This window comes from Melopsittacus undulatus, chromosome 11, assembly GCF_012275295.1.
Source record: "Melopsittacus undulatus isolate bMelUnd1 chromosome 11, bMelUnd1.mat.Z, whole genome shotgun sequence".
Lineage (NCBI taxonomy): Eukaryota > Metazoa > Chordata > Aves > Psittaciformes > Psittaculidae > Melopsittacus > Melopsittacus undulatus.
Window position 1 is genome coordinate 10,647,977 of NC_047537.1, and position 19,344 is coordinate 10,667,320.

Below are 19,344 nucleotides of genomic sequence, written 5' to 3' on the forward strand. Positions count from 1 at the left end.
CAGAGCAAGTGCCCAGGGAATGGGATAACTCAATGGGAACTGACATTTGGGAAGCTCAAACCTTGGCATCAAGCAAGCTCAGGAAGATGAACAGAGGGATGCAAGCTTCCTCTGGCGCCCATCCCCGCTGGTGGGGATGCAGACAGGGGGAACAGGTCTGGCAAGGCAGCCTCCTGCAGCAAGTGCTGCTGCCGCTGACTAATGCCAGGGTGGAGAGGCTCCATACAACAGCTCACTTCCTCCAGGTCCCACCACCACCACCAGCCAACGCCAACACCGAGCTGTAGCGATGCCAGCAGGTGCTGCCCACCCACTCAACATGGGGACCCCAGGAGCTAGAGCACGTGGATGGGATGGCAGCTTGGTCCCACGCAGGAGCCAGCCAGCAGCATTCCACCAGATTCCTCGCCTCCACTCCAGCATGGGGAGCCAGGCTTCATGCCACCAAACTCACCCCCAGCAGTCGGGTTCCCCTTGCCCAATGTGGCTCTGCTGCCATTGGGGGGGGGCTGGTTGGATAAATCCACTCCCTCTGCCAGCCCCCTGTCCTGGCTGGAATAATCTCATCCCAAGGATGATGCTAGAGGTGGATGCTTTTGCTGGCTCCTTTATTCAGGCACAGTTCATGTGAAGGGGGAGGCTGGGAGCCAGGCTTATGACCATGTTTCAGACTGGAAGCGCTGGGACCGTTCCAAGGCTGCTAAATACTCCTCTGCTTCGGAGGGTGACAGGCCACCTTCCAGCTGCAACACCGACTGTAGGGCTTCTGCCACCGCCACTGGCATCTGCTTGGCATTCCTGGAGGAGAGAGAAGGTGGTGCAATGGAGGACAAGCAGGAAAACTAGGGTGTATCTGCAGCCCCAGTGCCCTGGCAAAGCAGGACGGCATCATCCCCTCCAGCTGAACCCACCACCCCAGCACACAGCACAGAGGGAACCTGCCTCACCCTGCAAGAGAGGCTGCCTGGCACTGAATAAATGACAGGCTTTGAGAGGCAGCTCCTGCATTCCCTACGGAGTAGCACTGTCATCCACACAGGACTTCTCAGTGGTGGCATCTGCAGGCACAGACACGGCAAAGGAGCCTTAGCTGTGGCCCCATATTGCTCCATTTCCTATCAGTCTCATTAGAGGGACATGAGGAATATGCACGAGGTGTAATTTATCAGTGGGAGAACAGGAAACTGTCCTTTCATCTCAGGAAACACTCAGTGTGGAACGTGTCTGATCCTGAGCTGGCGAGACAGCTGCTGTGAAGGAGCAACCGTGTCCATCATCTGCCACCTCCTTGCAAGAAATCTGCAGTGATTGTTCTGGTATTTGCAACCAAAGCCAATTCAAACCTCAAAATAAAGAGAAATGGTGAAGAAAATGTGAGCTCCTGTGTAAAAGATACCCAAACAGGATCCAGCTCTTCCAAGCACAATTAGTTCTCATGGGAAATCAGATATTCAGACTTTTTCCTGGAGAGAATTTCATTTGATGAGCTGACTGTGTGAGAAAAAAGCAGCTAATAAAACATTTCCCAGGCTGCTCCAATTGGCACAAGCAGCTGGTAACGTCCTTGCTGTGCCCCAGGAACAAGGCAGAGCTCTGACTGCGTTTGAAGCTGATTAACATCCCAAAATACACAGAAAGGAGGTCTTCTTTTTTTGGAAGTTGCATTGTTTCTGAGTCAGGCACCAATATGCAAGTCCAAGATCATGGGAGCTGGGCTTGGGATGCAAAACATGTCAAATAGCTGGGTTTTGAAAGAAAAAGAAAATAAGGGAGATTTGCAACCTTTTTGCCCCTGGGCATAAACAGACAAGATCCAGCCCTGGCTCCCCAGAGTCTGCCCCAGGCAGCAAAACCACTGTGCTGCATGGGCGAGGGCCAGTGCTCAGGGACACGCAGCCCAGGACCCATTTCCCCATCTTCTCCTGCTGAGGCTGAAACTGTCAATATTATTTTTAGGAGAAAAAGAGCCATTTTGAGGCCAGGCCACCTGCACCTTCCTGTCTGGCATCCCACTGAAAAGTCAGAGTCTGTGGGTGAGGGAAAAGCAGTGATCCCAGGTGTCCATCAGTGTGGTGGGGCCTCATCAGGATGCGTGGGGAAGTGCCCACTGGGAACAGCACAGCTGGCTTTGTACAAGGAGGGTGATGCTTTCAGATCATGGAATCCCAGCCTGGTTTGTGCTGGAAGGGACCTTAAAGCTCCTCCAGCTCCAACCCCTGCCACAGCAGGGACCCCTTCCACTGGAGCAGCTTGCTCCAAGCCCCTGTGTCCAACCTGGCCTTGAGCACTGCCAGGGATGGGGCAGTCACAGCTTCTCTGGGCACCCTGTTCCGGTCTCACCTGCCTGCTCGGGGCTGAGGCTACCCCATGCTATGGACAAAGATGGGTCTCAGAGCAACCTTGATGTCCAAAACACCATCCTCATAGCCACTACAAATCCCTGTAATGGGGAGAGCTGTGCAAGCCCTGCTCTTTCCAAGACACTGATCCCTTTTTGGCTGTCTCCATGGTGTCTCCATCAGCACCAGAAAGTAGCAAAGAACACAGGAAAGGGAGAGCACAGAGCCATCAAGACACCATGCCAAATGGCCACCTAACAGCTGTCCAATAGTCTCAGCATTTGGGCTGCAGGAGGAGGCACAACCCCAAGTCAAGTGCAGCTTGATGAAGGAAATGGAACCCAAACCCCAGCTCCATGGGAAGAAATGGCTGGTTTGGGATAAGGGCCCCAGGAAGCCCTGTGGAGCAGTGAGGCACAGCAGAACAGGGGCAGTGACCTGGCCGTCGCTTCCTGGGCAGTAACCAAGAACCTCCCTCTCCCAGGAATGCACCGAGGCCAGTCCCACCCCACGAGGTACCAGGGAAGTTCCTGCTTTCATGGAGGACAGGCAGGGAAGTGCCTCCTGCAATTGGCACTCATGTCAACAGCAAGGCCCAGGGTTGCTCAGTGCTTCCCAGGTCACAGGGTGCACGACAAACACCATCCCCAGCCTCTCACCTGCTCGAGGAGCCCAAAGCATTTCACAACCCTCAACCCAGGCAGCAGGGAGCAGCCTCCTCCCTGCAGCCACACAGGCAGCAACAAGGGCAGGCAGGTTAAGGGCTTTGCCCAGGAGAAGTGCCAACGAGCAAGGAAAGGAGCTGCAGATGCCTCCAAAGGCCCCACATTTTGGCCAACAGTCCAAGGTTTTCAACCAGCCCAAGCCTGGTGAACGACTGTGCTGTTAAAGGAGGCAGGCTGCAGTGCAACATGGCTTGTCCCTGTCCCAGGAACACAGTTCTGGGTGCAAAGAGCAAGTCAGAATTTGCCAAGGGTCCCAAAAGCTGCTGCTCACACACCCCAGCACTGGTGGAACCCTGGTAGATTGTGCTTTAAAAGCCTCCTGCCCACATAAGTGGCCACAGCAACCACCCAGGCCTTTTCCTCCAGTTTCACTGGGTCCTGCTGGAGGAGGGGGTGTGAGGAGGCCGAGGATTTGATATACTCAGAGGCCAGGCAGCTGCTGGGATGGGCACACAAGGTCAGCTGCAGCAGCTTTACCGTGGCTGTGGCTCTGCTCCTCCTCATCAGAGCACAAAGCAGGTGAGAAATGGCTCCTTAAGCCCAGGACTTGTGGAGCAGGACATGCAGAGAGGAAGTGGCTGGTCCCTTTGCAGCACGCACTGCAGCCCTTACAGACCTGCTGAGCCGAGGGAATGGGTCTGGGGAGGTGGGAAGCAGCAACATGAACCCCTGCTCCCTTGACGCCTGCAGAGCCCTCGTACTCACCCAGCCAGATAGACATGAGCATTCCTGCTGCTCAGCAGCTCCCACACCAGCCTGCGGTTCTCCAGGATGCGGTGCTGGACATAAACCTTCTCCTCCTGCAGGGAAACACAGTGCTTAGCCCACCATCCCTGCCAGCAGCCTCAGCTCCAGCTCCAGCCCCATCACGCCTGCCTGACCCTGGGGACTGTTCTGAGGGGCTATTTGCAGGAGCTCGGGGCAGCACAGACTGGGAGGAGCAGTTGGATGAGCTATCACACAGGGAAGGGGATCCCCACTCCTAATGTCAGTGCACTGGGATGGGGTGCTGGGAGATGGGTGCAGCAGCAGGAGCTTCAGTGAGGAATGTGACCCAGGTAGCACCCCCAAATCCTCTGCCTGCTCCTGCCTGCTCCAGCTCTGGTGAAGAGCCCAGGGCCATGAGCTGGGGAGTCCCCACCAGGACTCTTTTCCTGCCCTCACCTCTCCTATCCACACACCCCCTTGCCAAGGCTGCTGCAGGGCAGAGACCCTTCCCCACACCCCTGGCTGCTCCTGTCATTGGCTGGAGACTGGAACCAGCTTGAAAGGACAGAAAGCTTGGAGGGGTGGCCTTGGTCCCACTCCCTGCCCTGCACTGTGCTTAGGGACTGGGCTTAGGGACTTGTGGCACAGCACAGCCCAGTTGGGGAGAGTTCCCACAGGGTTAATCCATAAGACTTCATGCATCCAAGCAACTGCCTACAGCCCTGGCTCCTGCCCAAGAGGAACACCACTGCCAAAGTGCCCGAGCTCACTGCTGGCTCCTCCATGACAAAGGTGACACTGTGATGGAGGCCAGGCCCTCAGCCGCGTGTCCCATCACACGGGGCTCTGCATCCCCCTGGTGCAGCCACCACCCCACCTCCTCCTCCCAGCCCATCCGGGCCCAAAGGCAAGAGGCTCCTGCTGCCTCTGAGGCTGCCTATGTGCTGCACAGGAGGTGTGCGTGGGAGCAGCCCAGCTGTCACTGGAGCCGGTCACTGCAATGTCAGCAGGTCCCACACAGCTCCGCTGCACTCAGGTCACCCCTGGGCACAGCCCCACTCAGCGCTGGTGCTGCAGGGGTAGAGCTCATCCTAAAGACCAGCCCTGCCAGCAGCCCAGCTCCAGCACCAGCACCATCAACCAGAAGTCCTGATGGAGGCTCTGCCCACGAGGTTGGGCTCCCAGGGGGTCACTTCAGGAGCTGCAGCTCCCAGAAACCAGAGCACCCAGTGACAAACCCAGGTCTCACTAAACCCCCGGGCATCCTGCTGAGAATGAGCCACATTAGACTGGGATCACTCTGCACGTGGGGAGATGTGATGTGACAGGACAGCACTGCAGAGGGGACTTTATGGAGAGAATCCTGCTCAGCCATGGAGCATCCCAGCTCCTGCCAACCTTACTGAAAGCAAAGGTTTTGACAAGTTCATGGCTGTGGTATCACAGAATCTCAGACTGCTTTGGGTTGGAAGGAACCTCAAAGCTCCTTCAGTTCCAACGCCTGTCACGGGGGTTGCTCCAAGCCCCTGTGTCCAACCTGGCCTTGAACACTGCCAGGGATGGGGCAGCCACAGCTTCTCTGGGCACCCTGTGCCAGCGCCTCAGCACCCTCACAGGAATGAGCTTCTGCCTAAGATCCAGCCTAAATCTCCCTTGTTACAAGTTTAAATCCATCATCCCTTGTCCTATCACTATATTCCCTGATGAAGAGGCCCTCTCCCACATCCTTGTAGCCCCCCTTCAGACACTGGAAGCTGCTCTGAGATCTCCACGCAGCTTCTCCAGGCTGAACAACCCCAATATTCTCAGCCTGTCTCCATATGAGAGGTGCTCCAGGCCCTGATCATCCCCATGGCCTCCTCTGGACTTCTTCCAACAGCTCCATGTCCTTCTTATGTTGAGGACACCAGCACTGCACACAGTGCTGCAAGTGGGGGCTCATGAGAGCACAGCAGAGGGACAGGATTATCTCCCTGAGCTGCTGCTCATTCTCTGCGGGTGCAGCCCAGCACAAGGGGGCTCTGGCCTCAAGCACCCACTGAAGCTGGGTCATGGGAAGCTTCTCCTCACCCAGCACCCCTAGTTCTTCTCAGGCTGCTCTGAATCGCTTCTCTGCCCACCCTGTAGCTGTGCCTGAGACTGCCCCAACCATTGTACCTGTAGCTCTAAGTGTCTCCTACAGCTGCAGACACAATGGCCCAATGCTCCTGCCCACCTCCCTGTGTGGCACTACAAGGGCTCATTGGCAGAAGACTCATGACAAACAGGGCAGGCAGAGGAGGCTGGGAGGCACACTCCAATGTGAATCCTGTCCCTCCAGAGCCTGTGAGGGCAGGAGGAGGCTTTGGGGCTGCCCTCCAGGGAGCAGCAGGTCCTCACTTCATGGTCTGAGCCACCAGACAAAAGGCATGCTGGTCACCCAACAAACCTCTGCAGTGCTGCTCCGGGTCATCAAAGCTTGGAGAGCCTTCAAAGAAGCAACTTGTGTCCTGCAAGTGACTGGATAAAAAGTGTTGGCTTCATGTCAATGCATGCACACAGCCAGAAGAAAAGGACTGGTGCGGCTGAGCTACCTGGAAATACTCCTTCTCACTGCGCCTTTTTATCAGATCTCTGTTTCAAAGGCAGGCTCAGCTGTCAGTGCCATCAAGGGCACTGAGGCAGGGCAAGGCAGTGAAAACACCAAAGACACTGCCTGGGAAATACAGGAGCAAAGTGAGGTGCTGAGCTGTGGGGGTGCTTGGATCTCCAGGAGCTGTCTCCTCATGTCTGGGGCTTGGGGGGAGCTGGCACAAAGGCCACTGATCAGAGGAACACAGTGGGGAAGGTGGCACTCAATCAAGAAAGGTACCTGGTGACCCCTGAGAGGCTGGGAGCCCTTCCTCCCTCACGTGGTCCAGCCAAACAAAGCTGCTCACCTTTATCTGCTCCAGTGCTTGCTGGCCCTGTCCCAGCCACCCTTCCATGTCCCAGCTGGGCAGTGGCACTGCAGTGCTGGGGAGATCCCAGCCAGCACCGAGGTGATCACTGTGCCACTCCACCAGGCTCTCCTCAGGCCATGCCAAAAGGTACAGGGGCAGAAACACTGGCAGAGTCCCATCAGTGCTGCCTGACGTGCTTCTTTATTCACCCTCATCCTCTGGGAACTAACCTGGTCCCTGGAGAAGGCCGTGAAAAGTGTCAGGAAGCCCTTTGCCACCAGCTCTTCCCACTCTGCCTGGCAGTAGAAGTCCTTGGATTTCTGGCGGCAGCCAAAGAACAAGCAGTTCCCTGCAGGGAGCAAACCAGAGGGGCTGTGCTGGGGACTGAGCACCCTGAGCACTGGGCACTGCTCCTGTGGTTCCCATGGGACATGTGGCTCTCGTCTCTCTGCTGAGCATAGCTCACAGCCCTGGCCTGGGAAAGCCAGGAGCTACATCAGAATGAAGCCAAGTGACTTGTGGCAACCAAAGGTCCCAAAGTGCTGGTAAAGCAGAAGATGGGGAGCAGCTCCCCAGGTGATGGGGTGAGCTCCCCACGGCTGCAGCTCCCAGGGCTGCATGTTCCTCTCCAGCAGCCTCCTGCTGAGACCCACAGCTGAGCTGGGGGAATGAGGATGGGACAAGGGCAGAGGCACAACTCCATGTGCAGCAGATGAGTTCAGGAACCCATATCTACTCACAGAGAACCAAGAAAGAGCCTCTGCAGAGCCCTATCCCAACCCAAGGACAGCAGCACAATGTGAGCAACCACACAAGCTGCATGCAGCAGGGTTTGGTCCTCAGCTGCACCAGAGCCCAGCCTGCTCCTAAACACAGCAAAGCCTGGGCCTGTCCAAGCCCTCAGGAGCACCCAGAACCAGGGTTTATCCCTCACCTCTCCATCCCTGGGCCACCCGCTCCTGTATCGCTGCTCGGAAAGGTGCCACCCCTGTGCCAGGGCCGATCATGATGACGGGAATGTCAGGGTCAGGTGGGAACTTCAGGCCCCCCTTCTTCACCCAAAGAGGCACCCGGACATCGCCTGCAAAGCAAATAGATCCAGTGGCATCACCCCCACCATCCTTCAAAGATCCTGGTGGCTCCTGGCTTAGCACCACCCCAGCACCAAGCATGCCAGTGCCATGGAGACACGAGGTGGGTGAAAAGCACTTCGGATGCCTCAGTGCTGTCTCTGCAAGCACCTGAGTGAACCACAAAGCAAAGCAAGAGCCCCACAGTACAGTGTTTTGGGACAGCCTTCTCCTTACACAGGGATGACAGCAGTGGAGGTGAGCAGATTTCAGCCTGGCTGCTGAGTAAGGAATGGCCAAGCCTGCCTCCACTGGGAGACAGAGAGGTGAAGATCCTCATCTAACTTCTCTGAGAAGACCCAATCTTGCCCTGGAGTATTACAAAGTAGTTATCTACCATTCTGCAGCAGGGAGACCCCATGAGCTTGTCATGTTTGTCTGGGGACCAGGTTGGAGGGGTTTCATGGTTGGAGCAGATGAGCACCATTCACAAGCTTTGCAGGCCAGCATGGATGTGCTCAAAGGAGGGACCATCCTCCTCAGCGCTGGTGCTATGGGGCTGGAGGTGTTCAGCAGTCAGAGCACTACCAGCTCCAAGACACCAGAAGCAGCACACTGTGGGACAGCAGGGCACTGAGAGCAGGAGGGTAGAACAGCTGGGACATAACCAGGAGTTCAGGGTGCTCAGGGCAAGCTGGAAGAGCATGCAAGGCTCTGAAGAGGATGGGAGCAGTGGGGAAGGGCTGTCAGTGAGCTCAGCCCACCCTGCCAAGCCAGCATGCTCCAGCTGCCTGTGGTGGTGGTGCTCCACCACATGGCCAACACCACACAGCTCCATCATGGTCCCATGGGAGCAGCACTGGGTGCTGTGCAAGCGCATAAAGATTCTCCAAGCAATTACCTTGCTCTGGGTTGAGAGAAGCCAACCAGGTAGAGCAGAGGCCACGGCGCGGTTTGCTGAGCCACGTCTTGTACTGCACCACTGCCATGAGGATCTGGATCCGGTCAGGATGAGCCTGTGCCCAGCAAGAGTCAGGAGAAACAAGAAGCCACCCAGCACTGCAGGAAGAGTCCTGTGCCTCCTCCAGGGACAAAGCCTGTGCCCAGCTCCTGCCAGCGCACCCAGTACCCTCATCCCAGCCTGAAACAGACACTTGGAAACAGAATGGAGCACAGCCTGGCTCAAAACCTTTTCAGTGGGGAAGGGGATCTTCCCGGAGAAGCAGTGCTGTGGGAAGGCTCTGCACAGCTGGCAACAGCAAGAGACACTGTCCAACCAGAGGCACCCATGGAGTACAAATGGCAGCTGACATGGGCTGACATGTGCCAAGCCACCCGGGGCAGGTCCCACTGTCACCTCCCGACTGCAGCAGAAAGCATCACTCCCCTTCCATGCCCAAGCCACCCAGGATGCTCCCAGCCTAAGCACCACCACATCCCACTGCTCCCTGTGACAAGGACACCAGACCTCTGCTGTGCACTGGGACAGCCCTGGCACTTGTGGGGCCCTGAGGTTTACATCCAGCATGTCAGGGTGCTGCAGGCTTACAGCAGAGCAGGGGTTTAGGTGGGCTGCGAGTGCTCAGAGGGCCTGGGAGTACAGCTTGAACATCCACAGTGTGCACAGCACCAGCAGTGAGCCCTGGCCCTGCCAGACCATCAGCTGTGGCCAAGAGCAGCTGAGATCTTACCAGCATGGAGGAGGCAATGGAGAAGGCGCGAGGTCTGATGCGTGGGATGAGGTCCAGCAGGTATTCAGGTGGAATGGCACACGTGGTGTGAGGGAAATCCCACATGACCTGCAAACCAAGGCTGGTGAAACCTGGGACAGCCCAGAGGCAGCCTGCCTGCTTCTCAGGGGGTTAGAGGCTGTCCCACACTGCCCCTGACTGAAGCCGCCATCCCAGCTAACCCTGAGCACCAACCCTGTCCCACCACCACCCTCCTCTCATCCCCAGGCTGCAGCACAGGGCCCACCACAGAGCCCAGGCAGCTTTGAGCAGGTCTTAATCCACCAGTGAAGTAGATTAAATTCCCCAGCCAAGAAATAATGGCTTATCCTCTGCTTGGGTGCTTTATGATGGTGCAGCTCTCACAGAGTGGCTCTGCCATGCTCTTGGGCAGCCTCACCTCCAGAGTGGTCCTGCGGGGCCGGTTGCAGTAGCTGTACAGTTCCTCCTGGCCCTGGGCAGAGCTGAACTCCTGCAGTTTCTCCCTCTCCAGCTCGCTAGTGGAGAAGCAGGACAAGAGCTGGAAGAAGGAGCGGCGCGGCACGCAGGAGATGTCCAGGTAGTGTGTGACCAGGTGCCGGATGGAGCAGGGCTGTGGCAGCAGGGCAGGGAGGGCTGTCCCTGCAGGGAAGGCAGCAGGAGGAGCTCAGCAGGGGGCTGAATGCAGAGCACTGCCTGCCTGCTGCCCCTGCAGCTCTGCAGCTCCACAGACACCCACACAAGGGCAGCCCTGCTGCCTGCAGGCACTCAGTTGCTGCATGAGCTTGCCAGAGGAGCCAACTTTAGTTACTGCCACCACTGCTTCCCCCATGGGCTCCCACTCCCTCCTGCTCTTTCCAGCTTGCTTTTCAAGCCCACAGGTTTGCAAAAGAGAAAGCCACTGGTGCTAAGCTGTCTTTTATACAAGTGTCTTAGGATGATGCCTTATCCATATGGGTCCCACCTTGCCTGTACACAGTGCAGTGGAAATAACCAGCAGTGTGGTATGTGTCAGGCCTGTCCTTGCCTCCTGCTTCTCTCCCAGGCATGTGAGGAGCAGCCTCAATTTAGAATCATAGAATCACAGACTGGTTGGGTTGGAAAGGACCTTAAAGCTCACCCAGCTCCAACCCCTGCCACGGGCAGGGACTCCTCACCAATTTCTCTTGGGTTTGCCTGCCAGGACAAAAACCCAGCAGTGAGCACTTGGTCACCGGGCAGAATGGAGAGACCTGCATGCCCCAGGCACAGAAGCACAGGCTTCCTGATTCAGGGTGGGGAGGCTGCAGGATCCTCCACAGGGTCCTCCATAGCAGGACACTGCTGGAGTCCTCCTAGGAGTCACACTAACATGAGATCCCTAACGTGGGATCCAGAAGTGCTCAGTGCTGGGAGGGAAGGAGAACCCCTGAACTGTGAGACAGGCAGAGGTCCTGTGCCCATCAGCCACTCCCAGCTCCCTGTAACCAGGGCTAAAGCAAAGGAAAAGTAGAGCTCCAGGCTGGGGCAGGGCTCAGAGCTGCCCTGTCCCCAGGAAGGAGAGGAGCAATGGGCAGCACCTACCAGGTTCTGTGGGCTTGAGCAGGAAGTGTCTGTCCGGATCCAGGCACAGGAGCTGGCAGAACTGCTGCACATCTTCAGGGCAGTTCTGGGGCTGCACCATCACCACGTCCCCAGCACTGTACCTGGGGGTGCAGGGGGACCAGCTGAGTGCAGCCACGGGGCAGGTCACACGCGCAGCACCATCATCCAGCACCCACACCAGGGCAGAGGCCACAGTTCAGCCAAACTCCCAGTGTCACCAGTGTTGTAATCTCTAACCTGACAAGGCAAAGAGCCAGTCCCTGGGCAGGACACTGCCATACACCCCTGACTGTCATGTAGGGGGACAGTGCAGCCAGGAACACATCCACAATGCTGCAGCTTCAAATCTTAGGGAAAAGGGGAGTGGAAGAGGAAAGCAATGACACCCCATCCCACCCAGCAAAGCTGGGGAGTCAGGAAAATGCTCACGTGATCCCTGAGCCTGTGACATCAAACTCAATGAGCCGGACATCCTGGAAGTGGGATTGTGCCGTGAGCCGCTGGTTGGATACCACTGGAGCAGCGAAGGGACAGAATTCAGAGGGAGCAGCTCCGGGTGCTGTGGGCTGGAGCAGGACCCCTCTGGGCTGTGGGGAGTCCTCAGCCACGTAGTGTAGGGTGTACTTTGGGGGTAGGCTGTGGAGAGGAAAGCAATGCAGTGTGGTTACCTCCATGCCACAGTGCCTCTGCTGCTGTAGTGCTAGAGGCTGGAGGCAGGGAGAGGCCTGAACTCTGCCCACCATACCCACCACGCATCATCCCTGTCTCCTGGAGCTGGCTTGGGGCAAGGGAACACAATGCAGACTTCCAGGAGAAGGAGATCCCAAAGGCTCCAGAGCATGCAGAGGGGGGTGGTGGGGCATACACACTCAATAGAGTGTGCCTAGGCAGAGGCACATAAGGACAGCCAAACAGACAGAACCCTGCTGGGACAGCACACCCCGGGGGCAGGGGGACACCCCATCCAGTGAGAGATGGGCCACCCGTGACCAAAGTCCAAGGGATACCTTAGGGAGGCTTCCTGGTCAGAGCTATCTCCACCCAAGGAAGAGCCAAGGAAGCAGAGCATCTCACCCCAGCCAGCTTCAGCAGCCCCTGCCTCCCTCTGCACTCACCGTACATCTGGGCTGATGATCTCAAGGCCAGGAGGGAGAGGATACAACACAAGGATCTTGTCCCATAAGGCTACAAGCCACGGATCAATCACTGCATCCGGCCTGCAGGTGGAAAAGTCAGGCTGCAGCAGTGCAGCAGCACCCCTTCAGGCTCACGCGCTGCTACACCTGCATCCAGGCACCACTGAGCCACCCCTGGGCAACTACCTCTGCTCTGCTTCCACCACACCGTCACTCCATGCCATTCCCTCCCAGCTTCAGGTCTGGAAACATCTCAGCCACTCTGAGCAGTCACTCACTCTCTGCAGAACAACCACTGATGCCTGAACAGAACCACCAAACCTCTGCACACAGATGGTGGCAGTCATCAACTCCTGGAGCACACACAGCCTCTGCCCCACGCAAAGAGAGCAGCAGCACAGCTCAGGCTGCTGCAGTGCAGCAGGTACAGCTGTGTAAACACTCCCTCCCCACCCCTCCCCGACCTAAACAGGACTGGGACAGAGCCAGGAAATGTTTGCACATGCTGGGGGACATGGACACCCTGGGGAAGGAAGTGACCCAGGTCCTGGCACAGGAGAGCAGAGAGCAGCATGTTCACAGAGAGCAGCAGGAGGCACAGAAGCAGACCCATGGTGGGAGCAGCACGCTGCTGTCCCCAGAGATGGGGTAAAGCATACACAGCCCTACCAGTGACAAACCAGGGTGCAGCCCGGGGCTCCCTCCTCTGCACCCCTCCACTGAGCTCTTACCCCAAATCATGCTGGTCATCTCCCAAGGCCACTGGCAGCAGAGGGTTGCCCCCAAGTTGCAGCACCCGTTTGTGCAGCTTCTTTGCAATGAAGTTAAACCTGAGGAGAGAATAAGCTCAGCTGCAGAGATCCAGCAAACACAACCTGGCCCGGGCCCTGCCCAGCCTGGGCTTCCATCCTGGGGCAGCTCAGAGAGCCATAGAATCACAGAGTGGTTTGGGCTGAAGGGACCTCAAAGCTCATCCAGATCCAGCCCCTGCCACGGGCAGGGACCCCTTCCACTGGAGCAGCTGCTCCAAGCCCCTGGGTCCAACCTGGCCTTGAACACTGCCAGGGATGGGGCAGCCACAGCTTCTCTGGGCACCCTGTGCCAGTGCCTCAGCAGCCTCACAGGGAAGAACTTCTGCCTAAGAGCTCATCTCAGTCTCCCCTCGGGCAGGTTAAAGCCAGCTGCTGGCTGCCACTTGCTGGGCCACTCAGGTGGTTCCCAGCTCCCAGAAGGGACTCAGAGAGGTGCAGCTTCCCTTCAGGACAGCTGTGTCCCAGACAAACACCTCCTTCCCTCTCACCCCTCACTGCCCATGGAGCTCAGGCACACTCCCATCCCTCCCACTAAAGCTCTTTTAGGCACATGGAAACGATCTCTTGGGAGAGAACTGTGACCAATGGGTCTGGCTGCCACCTAAAACTCTGGTGTTTCATATCTCCAATTGGCTTGTTCCACCCAAATTCCTGTGGCACAGGCTGTCCTGCAGTGCAGACACAGAACAGAATGGGTGTAGTGAACGACTGAAAAATGATGTGTGACACATTGCAGCAAAGCATTGCTTGAAGAGCTCAGGAGGAAAGAAAAATGCAGAAGCCCAATTCCTGGGAATTAGGAGGCTCATGGGCTCATTTTGAAGGGAATTTCATTTTGCGTGAGCTGCTGCTCTAGAACCAGGCTCTGTCTCTCCCCTCACCCCCTTCGTTCTCCAATGACTCTGGTCCCGCTGCAGCCAGAGCTGAGGAGCAGACCCGGAGCCTCAGCGCTGCTTACTTGGGGTACGAGGAGTCGCCAAGGCCCAGCACGGCGTAGTCCAGCCGGCAGAGGGCACCAGAGGGCAGGTTCTTCCGGAACAGGAACCGCCAGAACAGCTGCAGGGACACGGGGGAGTCACGCTGCGGCCAGGGAGCCTCCCCCTGCCTGTGCCCGCCCCGGCTGCCTCCTGCCCCACAGCAGTGCGGGGAGCGGGGCTTTCTGCAGAGGTGACCCCCGAGAGCAGCCACTGCGCTGTGAGCTCTGCACAGCTGCAGCTCCTGCCGTGGTGCGGCCTCTCCAGCTGCTGAAACCTCACCAGCTCCCTGCATGGGTCCAGACCAGATGTGGCTGATGCTGCTCCAAAGCTCCCCCACCCAACAATAGCCACTGCTCAGGCTGCTTCCATAGATCAATCCAATCACTGGAGCAGGAATGTAAAAGCAACATGGAGAGGCGCACTTCCTACCTTCATGTTGTCAGGGGGGTCACCCTGGCCAGTGGTTGCACACACAAATACCACCAAGAGCTCATTGATGAGGTTGGCCTGTGGGCACAACATGGAAAGGCACATTCAGGTCAGCAGCCTATAAGTACATGTCATAGCATCATAGAATAGTTAGGGTTGGAAAGAACCTTAAGACCATCAAGTTCCAACCCCCCTGCCATGGGCACAGACACCTCACACTAAACCAAGTCACCCAAGGCTCTGTCCAGCCTGGCCTTGAACACTGCCAGGGATGGAGCATTCACAACTTTCCCAGGCAAGCCATTCCAGTGCCTCACCATCCTAACAGTAAAGAATTTCTTCCTTATATCCAGTCTAAACTTCCCATTTAAGTTTTAGCCCATTACCCCTTGTTTTGTCACTACAGTCCCTAATGAAGCGTCCCTCCCCAGCATCCCTATAGCCCCCCCTCAGATATTGGAAGGCTGCTCTGAGGTTTCTATGCAGCTTCTCTTCTCCAGGCTGAACAGCCCAAGCTGCTCACATCACCCGGACTTCATGGACAAACCATGCTCAGAATAAAACCCACAGCCCCTCATGGCCTCCTCTACAGGCACCGCAGCAGCAGTTCCCCAGTGCTCCTCACCCTGCAGGATACAGCTGCGCACAGAGAGCTGTGCAGTCCAGCACAGACACGGGTCAGTGCTCAGCTCTCACACCCTTTCCGCTGAGTTAAGCACAAGCTGCCGTCAGAAAGGGCACAAAGACAGGCTCTGGTGAAACGGAGCAGGCCACAGTGAGGATGCCCGAGTGCCACAGAAGGGATTGTAGGAGATGCGGCCCCTGGAGCACACTCCTGCATCACCACTCACCACATCATAGCTGTCCAGAGCCTCCACCGTGCACTGGAGGTGCCGCCGCTTGGCTTCCCTGCCGATCCTCTCGGCTGTGTCCTGAGCTGTCCCAGTCTGGCTGCCAAAGAGAACAAGGAGCTTCCGTTCTGCCATCTGCAAGGGTGCCACAGGCTTCAAAGGAAGGGGCTAACACCCACATTCAGGCTTCTCTGCGCCGAAGACGGGCGCCGGGGCTCGAGGGCGGGGACAAGCGCCGGCCCCGAGCGCCAGCCCCCACCTCCGGCCCAGGCCTCCGGCGCCGCCATACTCACCACACGCCATCCCCGCGCCGCCGCTCCTGCTTACGCCATCACCCCGCGACACTGCGGCGTCATCAGGCTGCGCCGCAGCCGGGGCCCGGCGGGTCCGGTGGTGTGCCGGTGCCCCGGCGCCGGGACCATGCTGTTCTCGCTGCGGGAGCTGGTGCAGTGGTTGGGCTTTGCCACCTTCGAGATCTTCCTGCACGGGCTGGCGCTGCTGGCCTTCTCCGTGCTGCTCGTGCTGAAGGTGGACGGCGCGGCCGCGGCGCTGTCCTGGTGGGTGGTGTTCGTGCCGTTCTTCGCCGCTGACGGGCTCAGCACCTACTTCACCACCATCGTGACGGTGCGGCTGTTCCAGGACGGCGAGAAGCGCCTGGCCGTGCTGCGGCTCTTCTGGATCCTCACCATCCTCAGCCTCAAGTTCGTCTTCGAGATGCTGCTGTGCCAGAAGCTGGTGGAGCACACGCGGGAGCTCTGGTACGGGCTCATCATGTCGCCCGTCTTCATCCTCCTCCAGCTGCTCATGATCCGAGCCTGCCGGGTGAACTGACGCCGCTGGCACAGGTCTGCCTCCCCGCGGGCTTTGCCTGGTGTGTGTCCGTACAGAGGACAGCAGGGTACACAGGGCTGGCGCTGTGTGCTGGCGCTCTGGGCTGCCACTGAGCTGGCTGCAGGGCCGTAGAGTGTCGTGGTTCTTCAGAGACCCTTCCGTGCCGCATCCTCGTTTCCGTTCACTGAGCTCCAGGTGTTGCTGCGCATCCTGCCCTGCACCGTTTGGCAGTCGTTTTATTTTAAAATAAAAACGCATGGAAGGATTAGGGTTTTTTTTTTCTTTAGAAAGCATTTGTATTTAAAATTCCTGCCTGGAGAAGGGGGATTATCTGGGGGTTGGTTGGTTGCTGTGGATGTCCTCGGACACCCCTCCTGCTGCCTTACCTGCACTGCCTGAGGCCACACCGACTTCAACTTTTGGTTGACAAGAAGCTCCCCATGACTCGGATTCAGTGTGTGCTTGAGCCCAGAACCCCCCCATGTGCTGGGCTGCACCCCCAGAGCGTGAGCAGCAGCTCAGGGAGGGGATCCTGCCCCTCTGCTGTCCTCTGGGGAGACCCCCCTGCAGCCCTGATCCAGCTCTGGGGCAGCAGCACAAGAGGGACCTGGAGCTGTTGGAGAGAGGCCAGAGGAGGCCATGGAGATGCTGCGAGGGCTTGAGCAGCTCTGCTCTGGAGCCAGGCTGAGAGAGCTGGGTTGGGGCAGCCTGGACAAGAGAAGGCTCCTGAAGGGGAGACCTGAGAGCAGCTCCAGTGCCTAAAGGGGCTGCAGGAAAGCTGGAGAGGGGCTTGGGACAAGGGCCTGTAGGGACAGGCCAAGGGGAATGGCTTGAACCTGCCCGAGAGGAGACTGAGCTGAGCTCTTAGGCAGAAGCTGTTCCCTGTGAGGGTGCTGAGGCACTGGCACAGGGTGCCCAGAGAAGCTGTGGCTGCCCCATCCCTGGCAGTGTTCAAGGCCAGGTTGGACCCAGGGGCTTGGAGCAAGCTGCTCCAGTGGAAGGGGTCCCTGCCCGTGGCAGGAGGTGGAACTGGAGGAGCTTTAAGGTCCCTTCCAACATAAACCAGGCTTGGATTCCATGATTCATCAGTGCAACTAATTTATTTCTGTCTTTCCTCTCACTTCCCGGAGCTGTTTCATGCCTTCAGTGCTCTGCAGGGTGTTACATGGCCGTGCTCTGAGCCACAGAGAACTGATATGTGTATTTTCAAACAAAAAAGTGGGTGTTTTTTTTTGTATTTCAGATCTATTCCCTGAGTACTGACATGGGATGCTGGGAGCAAGGCACAGCGTCAGGAGGATGCATGGCTGATGTTGATTGTGAAGGGGGGGTCACTGTGAACCCCAGTGTTGGTGTGAAATGCTGTCCCCAGGCCCCAGGAAGTGTCAGTGTCAGTATTCGCTGTGGCTCAGTGGGTTCAGAACCAGCAGCACGTCACACATCAGCGTCACTCGGGCTCAGCTCCCACCACGAGGGTGCTGAGCGATGAGATATCAGGGGTTGCTCTGGAGCCAGGCCCAGGGACTGGTCTCCTTCTGACTCAGTTTTACCTTTGGACTCTGTTGATGATGTTGCCTCTGGCAAAACACCTCATGGGAGCCATGACTTCCCTTCCAGGCTCCTCTGCTCCCTGGCCCATTCCTGTCTCTGCCTCATCTACCCACCTCCTCCTGATACCACCCTCTCTCTGCTGCTTCATGCAGAGAGGATCTGGAGCTGCAGAACTGCTCTATAAGCAGCTCTCCAGTTCAGGGTCATTTAGCAGAGGCCTAAGGAGCACCAGAAGCATGTCTGTGGGTCTGATATCCACGTGAGATGCTCTGAGGCCAATGGAAAGTGCCTGCTTCTTTCCACTCTAGAAAGTGAACGGGAACTGTGAGGAAGTTTCCTGCTGGTGACAATGATTGTCCCTTTGCACTGCTGCTGGCTCGTCCTGGCTGTCACAGGGCAGCAGTGGGAGAACCAGGTGCCTGCTCCAGCAGGACCCAGGAGCTGACATCCATTTGGGCCATGCTGAGCTTAACCTGTGATGACAGAATCACAGAATGGTTTGAAGTGGACGGGACCTTCAAAGCTCATCCAGTTCCAACCCCCTGCAATGAGCAGGGACATCTTCCACTAGAGCAGGTTGCCCAGAACCACATCCAGCCTGGTCTGGAATGTCTCCAGGGATGGGGCATCCACCACCCCTCTGGGCAACCTGTGCCAGTGTGCCACCACCCTCAGTGTAAGGAATTTCTTCCTCCCAGACAGCCTGAATCTCTCTCTTTTAGTCTAAACCCATCACTCCTCATCCTGTCACAACAGGCCCTGCAGAAGTCTCTCCATATCTTTCTTATAGTCACATGTTAAGACGTGCACCGTGATGGGCTGCCCACCAGCCTGTGTTCAGGTGGCACCTGGCTCCATCCCTGGCTCCTTGTCCCCAGTGACTCTCAGTGCCCATCCTGGGCTGGTGCTGAGGTCCTGTGCTATAAGTATGGGTCGGGAGCCCCCATTTGCTGCATCCTGGCACACCCTGAGGTGGTGCCAGGCCTTGAGTGTTGGCACCTTCCTCACAGGAGCTCCTCTGCTCCTGCTTCAGCTTGTGATGTGGTTTTCCCAGCCTCAGTGTCACCAAGGTGCAGCTGTAATGTTCTGGATGTTCCTCTGGTCTGTCCGCTTGGAACCAGCCATCTGCTGACACGGGCCAAGCTACAGCAAAGCAAGGACACATCACCTGGGAGGAGCACAGCTTCTGCTCCTTGTCCACTTCCACCTCACTCCAGTGTGAGCCCAGCCCCACTCTCCATGTTCCTGTGCCATGGTTGTGCCCACAACATGCCCAGTGGCTCCTAATGCACAGGCCATGGATGCTGCAGTCACTGTTGTGGGTCTGGGGAGGGAGAGGGCTCGGGTAAGGGGCAGTGGGGCTGAGGGCAAGGCTGGTGTCATGCTGGGGGAGCAACCAGCATCTGCTGATGGGTGTAAAGAACCAGAACCACAGAGGGTGGTTGGTGAAGATGGAGAGGAGCAGGAAAAGCAGCAAAACCTCTGAGTCAGGAGGGGACACTCATGGAGTTGCCCTGGGGACTGCTCCGTGCCTTTGGACTCTCCCACAGCTCCCAAACCACCAGAGAGGGGCAAACCCAGGAAAACCCAGATCAAACAGATGAGCACATGCTTCAGCCTCGCTTGGCACGGAACGGGGCCCAGGACCAGCAGCCCCAACCTTGCAAGCAGTGTGTCACCAGGTTCGGGGTGTGACAAAGG

The 19,344-nt window shown here is 57.5% G+C and overlaps 2 protein-coding genes across 3 annotated transcripts; one reads left to right on the forward strand and one right to left on the reverse strand.

Annotated features, from left to right (window-relative positions):
• Nucleotides 1-591: 591 nt before the first annotated feature.
• NDOR1 (NADPH dependent diflavin oxidoreductase 1) lies at nucleotides 592-15,707 on the reverse strand. 2 transcript variants are annotated; one of them, XM_031042566.2, is made up of 15 exons: nucleotides 15,555-15,707; nucleotides 15,262-15,396; nucleotides 14,411-14,488; nucleotides 13,963-14,060; nucleotides 12,924-13,022; nucleotides 12,172-12,273; nucleotides 11,486-11,692; nucleotides 11,036-11,157; nucleotides 9,894-10,114; nucleotides 9,455-9,562; nucleotides 8,665-8,779; nucleotides 7,628-7,774; nucleotides 6,924-7,042; nucleotides 3,770-3,864; nucleotides 592-798 (listed from the first exon to the last, which is right to left on the reverse strand). In XM_031042566.2, exons 2-15 carry the CDS (start codon nucleotides 15,394-15,396, stop codon nucleotides 654-656), a joined length of 1,791 nt encoding a protein of 596 aa, XP_030898426.2. In that variant the 5' UTR covers nucleotides 15,555-15,707; the 3' UTR covers nucleotides 592-653. The 2 variants fall into 2 exon arrangements, with proteins under 2 accessions (XP_030898426.2, XP_030898427.2); XM_031042567.2 differs by having other exon boundaries at nucleotides 15,262-15,361; nucleotides 15,555-15,689.
• Nucleotides 15,590-16,358, forward strand: TMEM203 (transmembrane protein 203). The gene has a single exon (XM_005141838.3). The coding sequence runs from the start codon at nucleotides 15,682-15,684 to the stop codon at nucleotides 16,090-16,092; it is 411 nt and encodes a 136-aa protein (XP_005141895.1). The 5' UTR covers nucleotides 15,590-15,681; the 3' UTR covers nucleotides 16,093-16,358.
• Nucleotides 16,359-19,344: the final 2,986 nt, after the last annotated feature.

Bases quoted from the DNA above. Each gene is read 5' to 3' on its own strand.
- TMEM203 (XM_005141838.3), top strand. From the start codon at position 15,682: ATGCTGTTCTCGCTGCGGGAGCTGGTGCAGTGGTTGGGCTTTGCCACC.
- NDOR1 (XM_031042566.2), bottom strand. From the start codon at position 15,396: ATGGCAGAACGGAAGCTCCTTGTTCTCTTTGGCAGCCAGACTGGGACA. The intron at 9,563-9,893 runs GTGAGGCTGCCC...CTTGGTTTGCAG, and splicing joins CCCGCAGGACCACTCTGGAG to GTCATGTGGGATTTCCCTCA. The intron at 7,043-7,627 runs GTGAGGGATAAA...TGCTCCCTGCAG, and splicing joins GGTGGCCCAGGGATGGAGAG to GGAACTGCTTGTTCTTTGGC.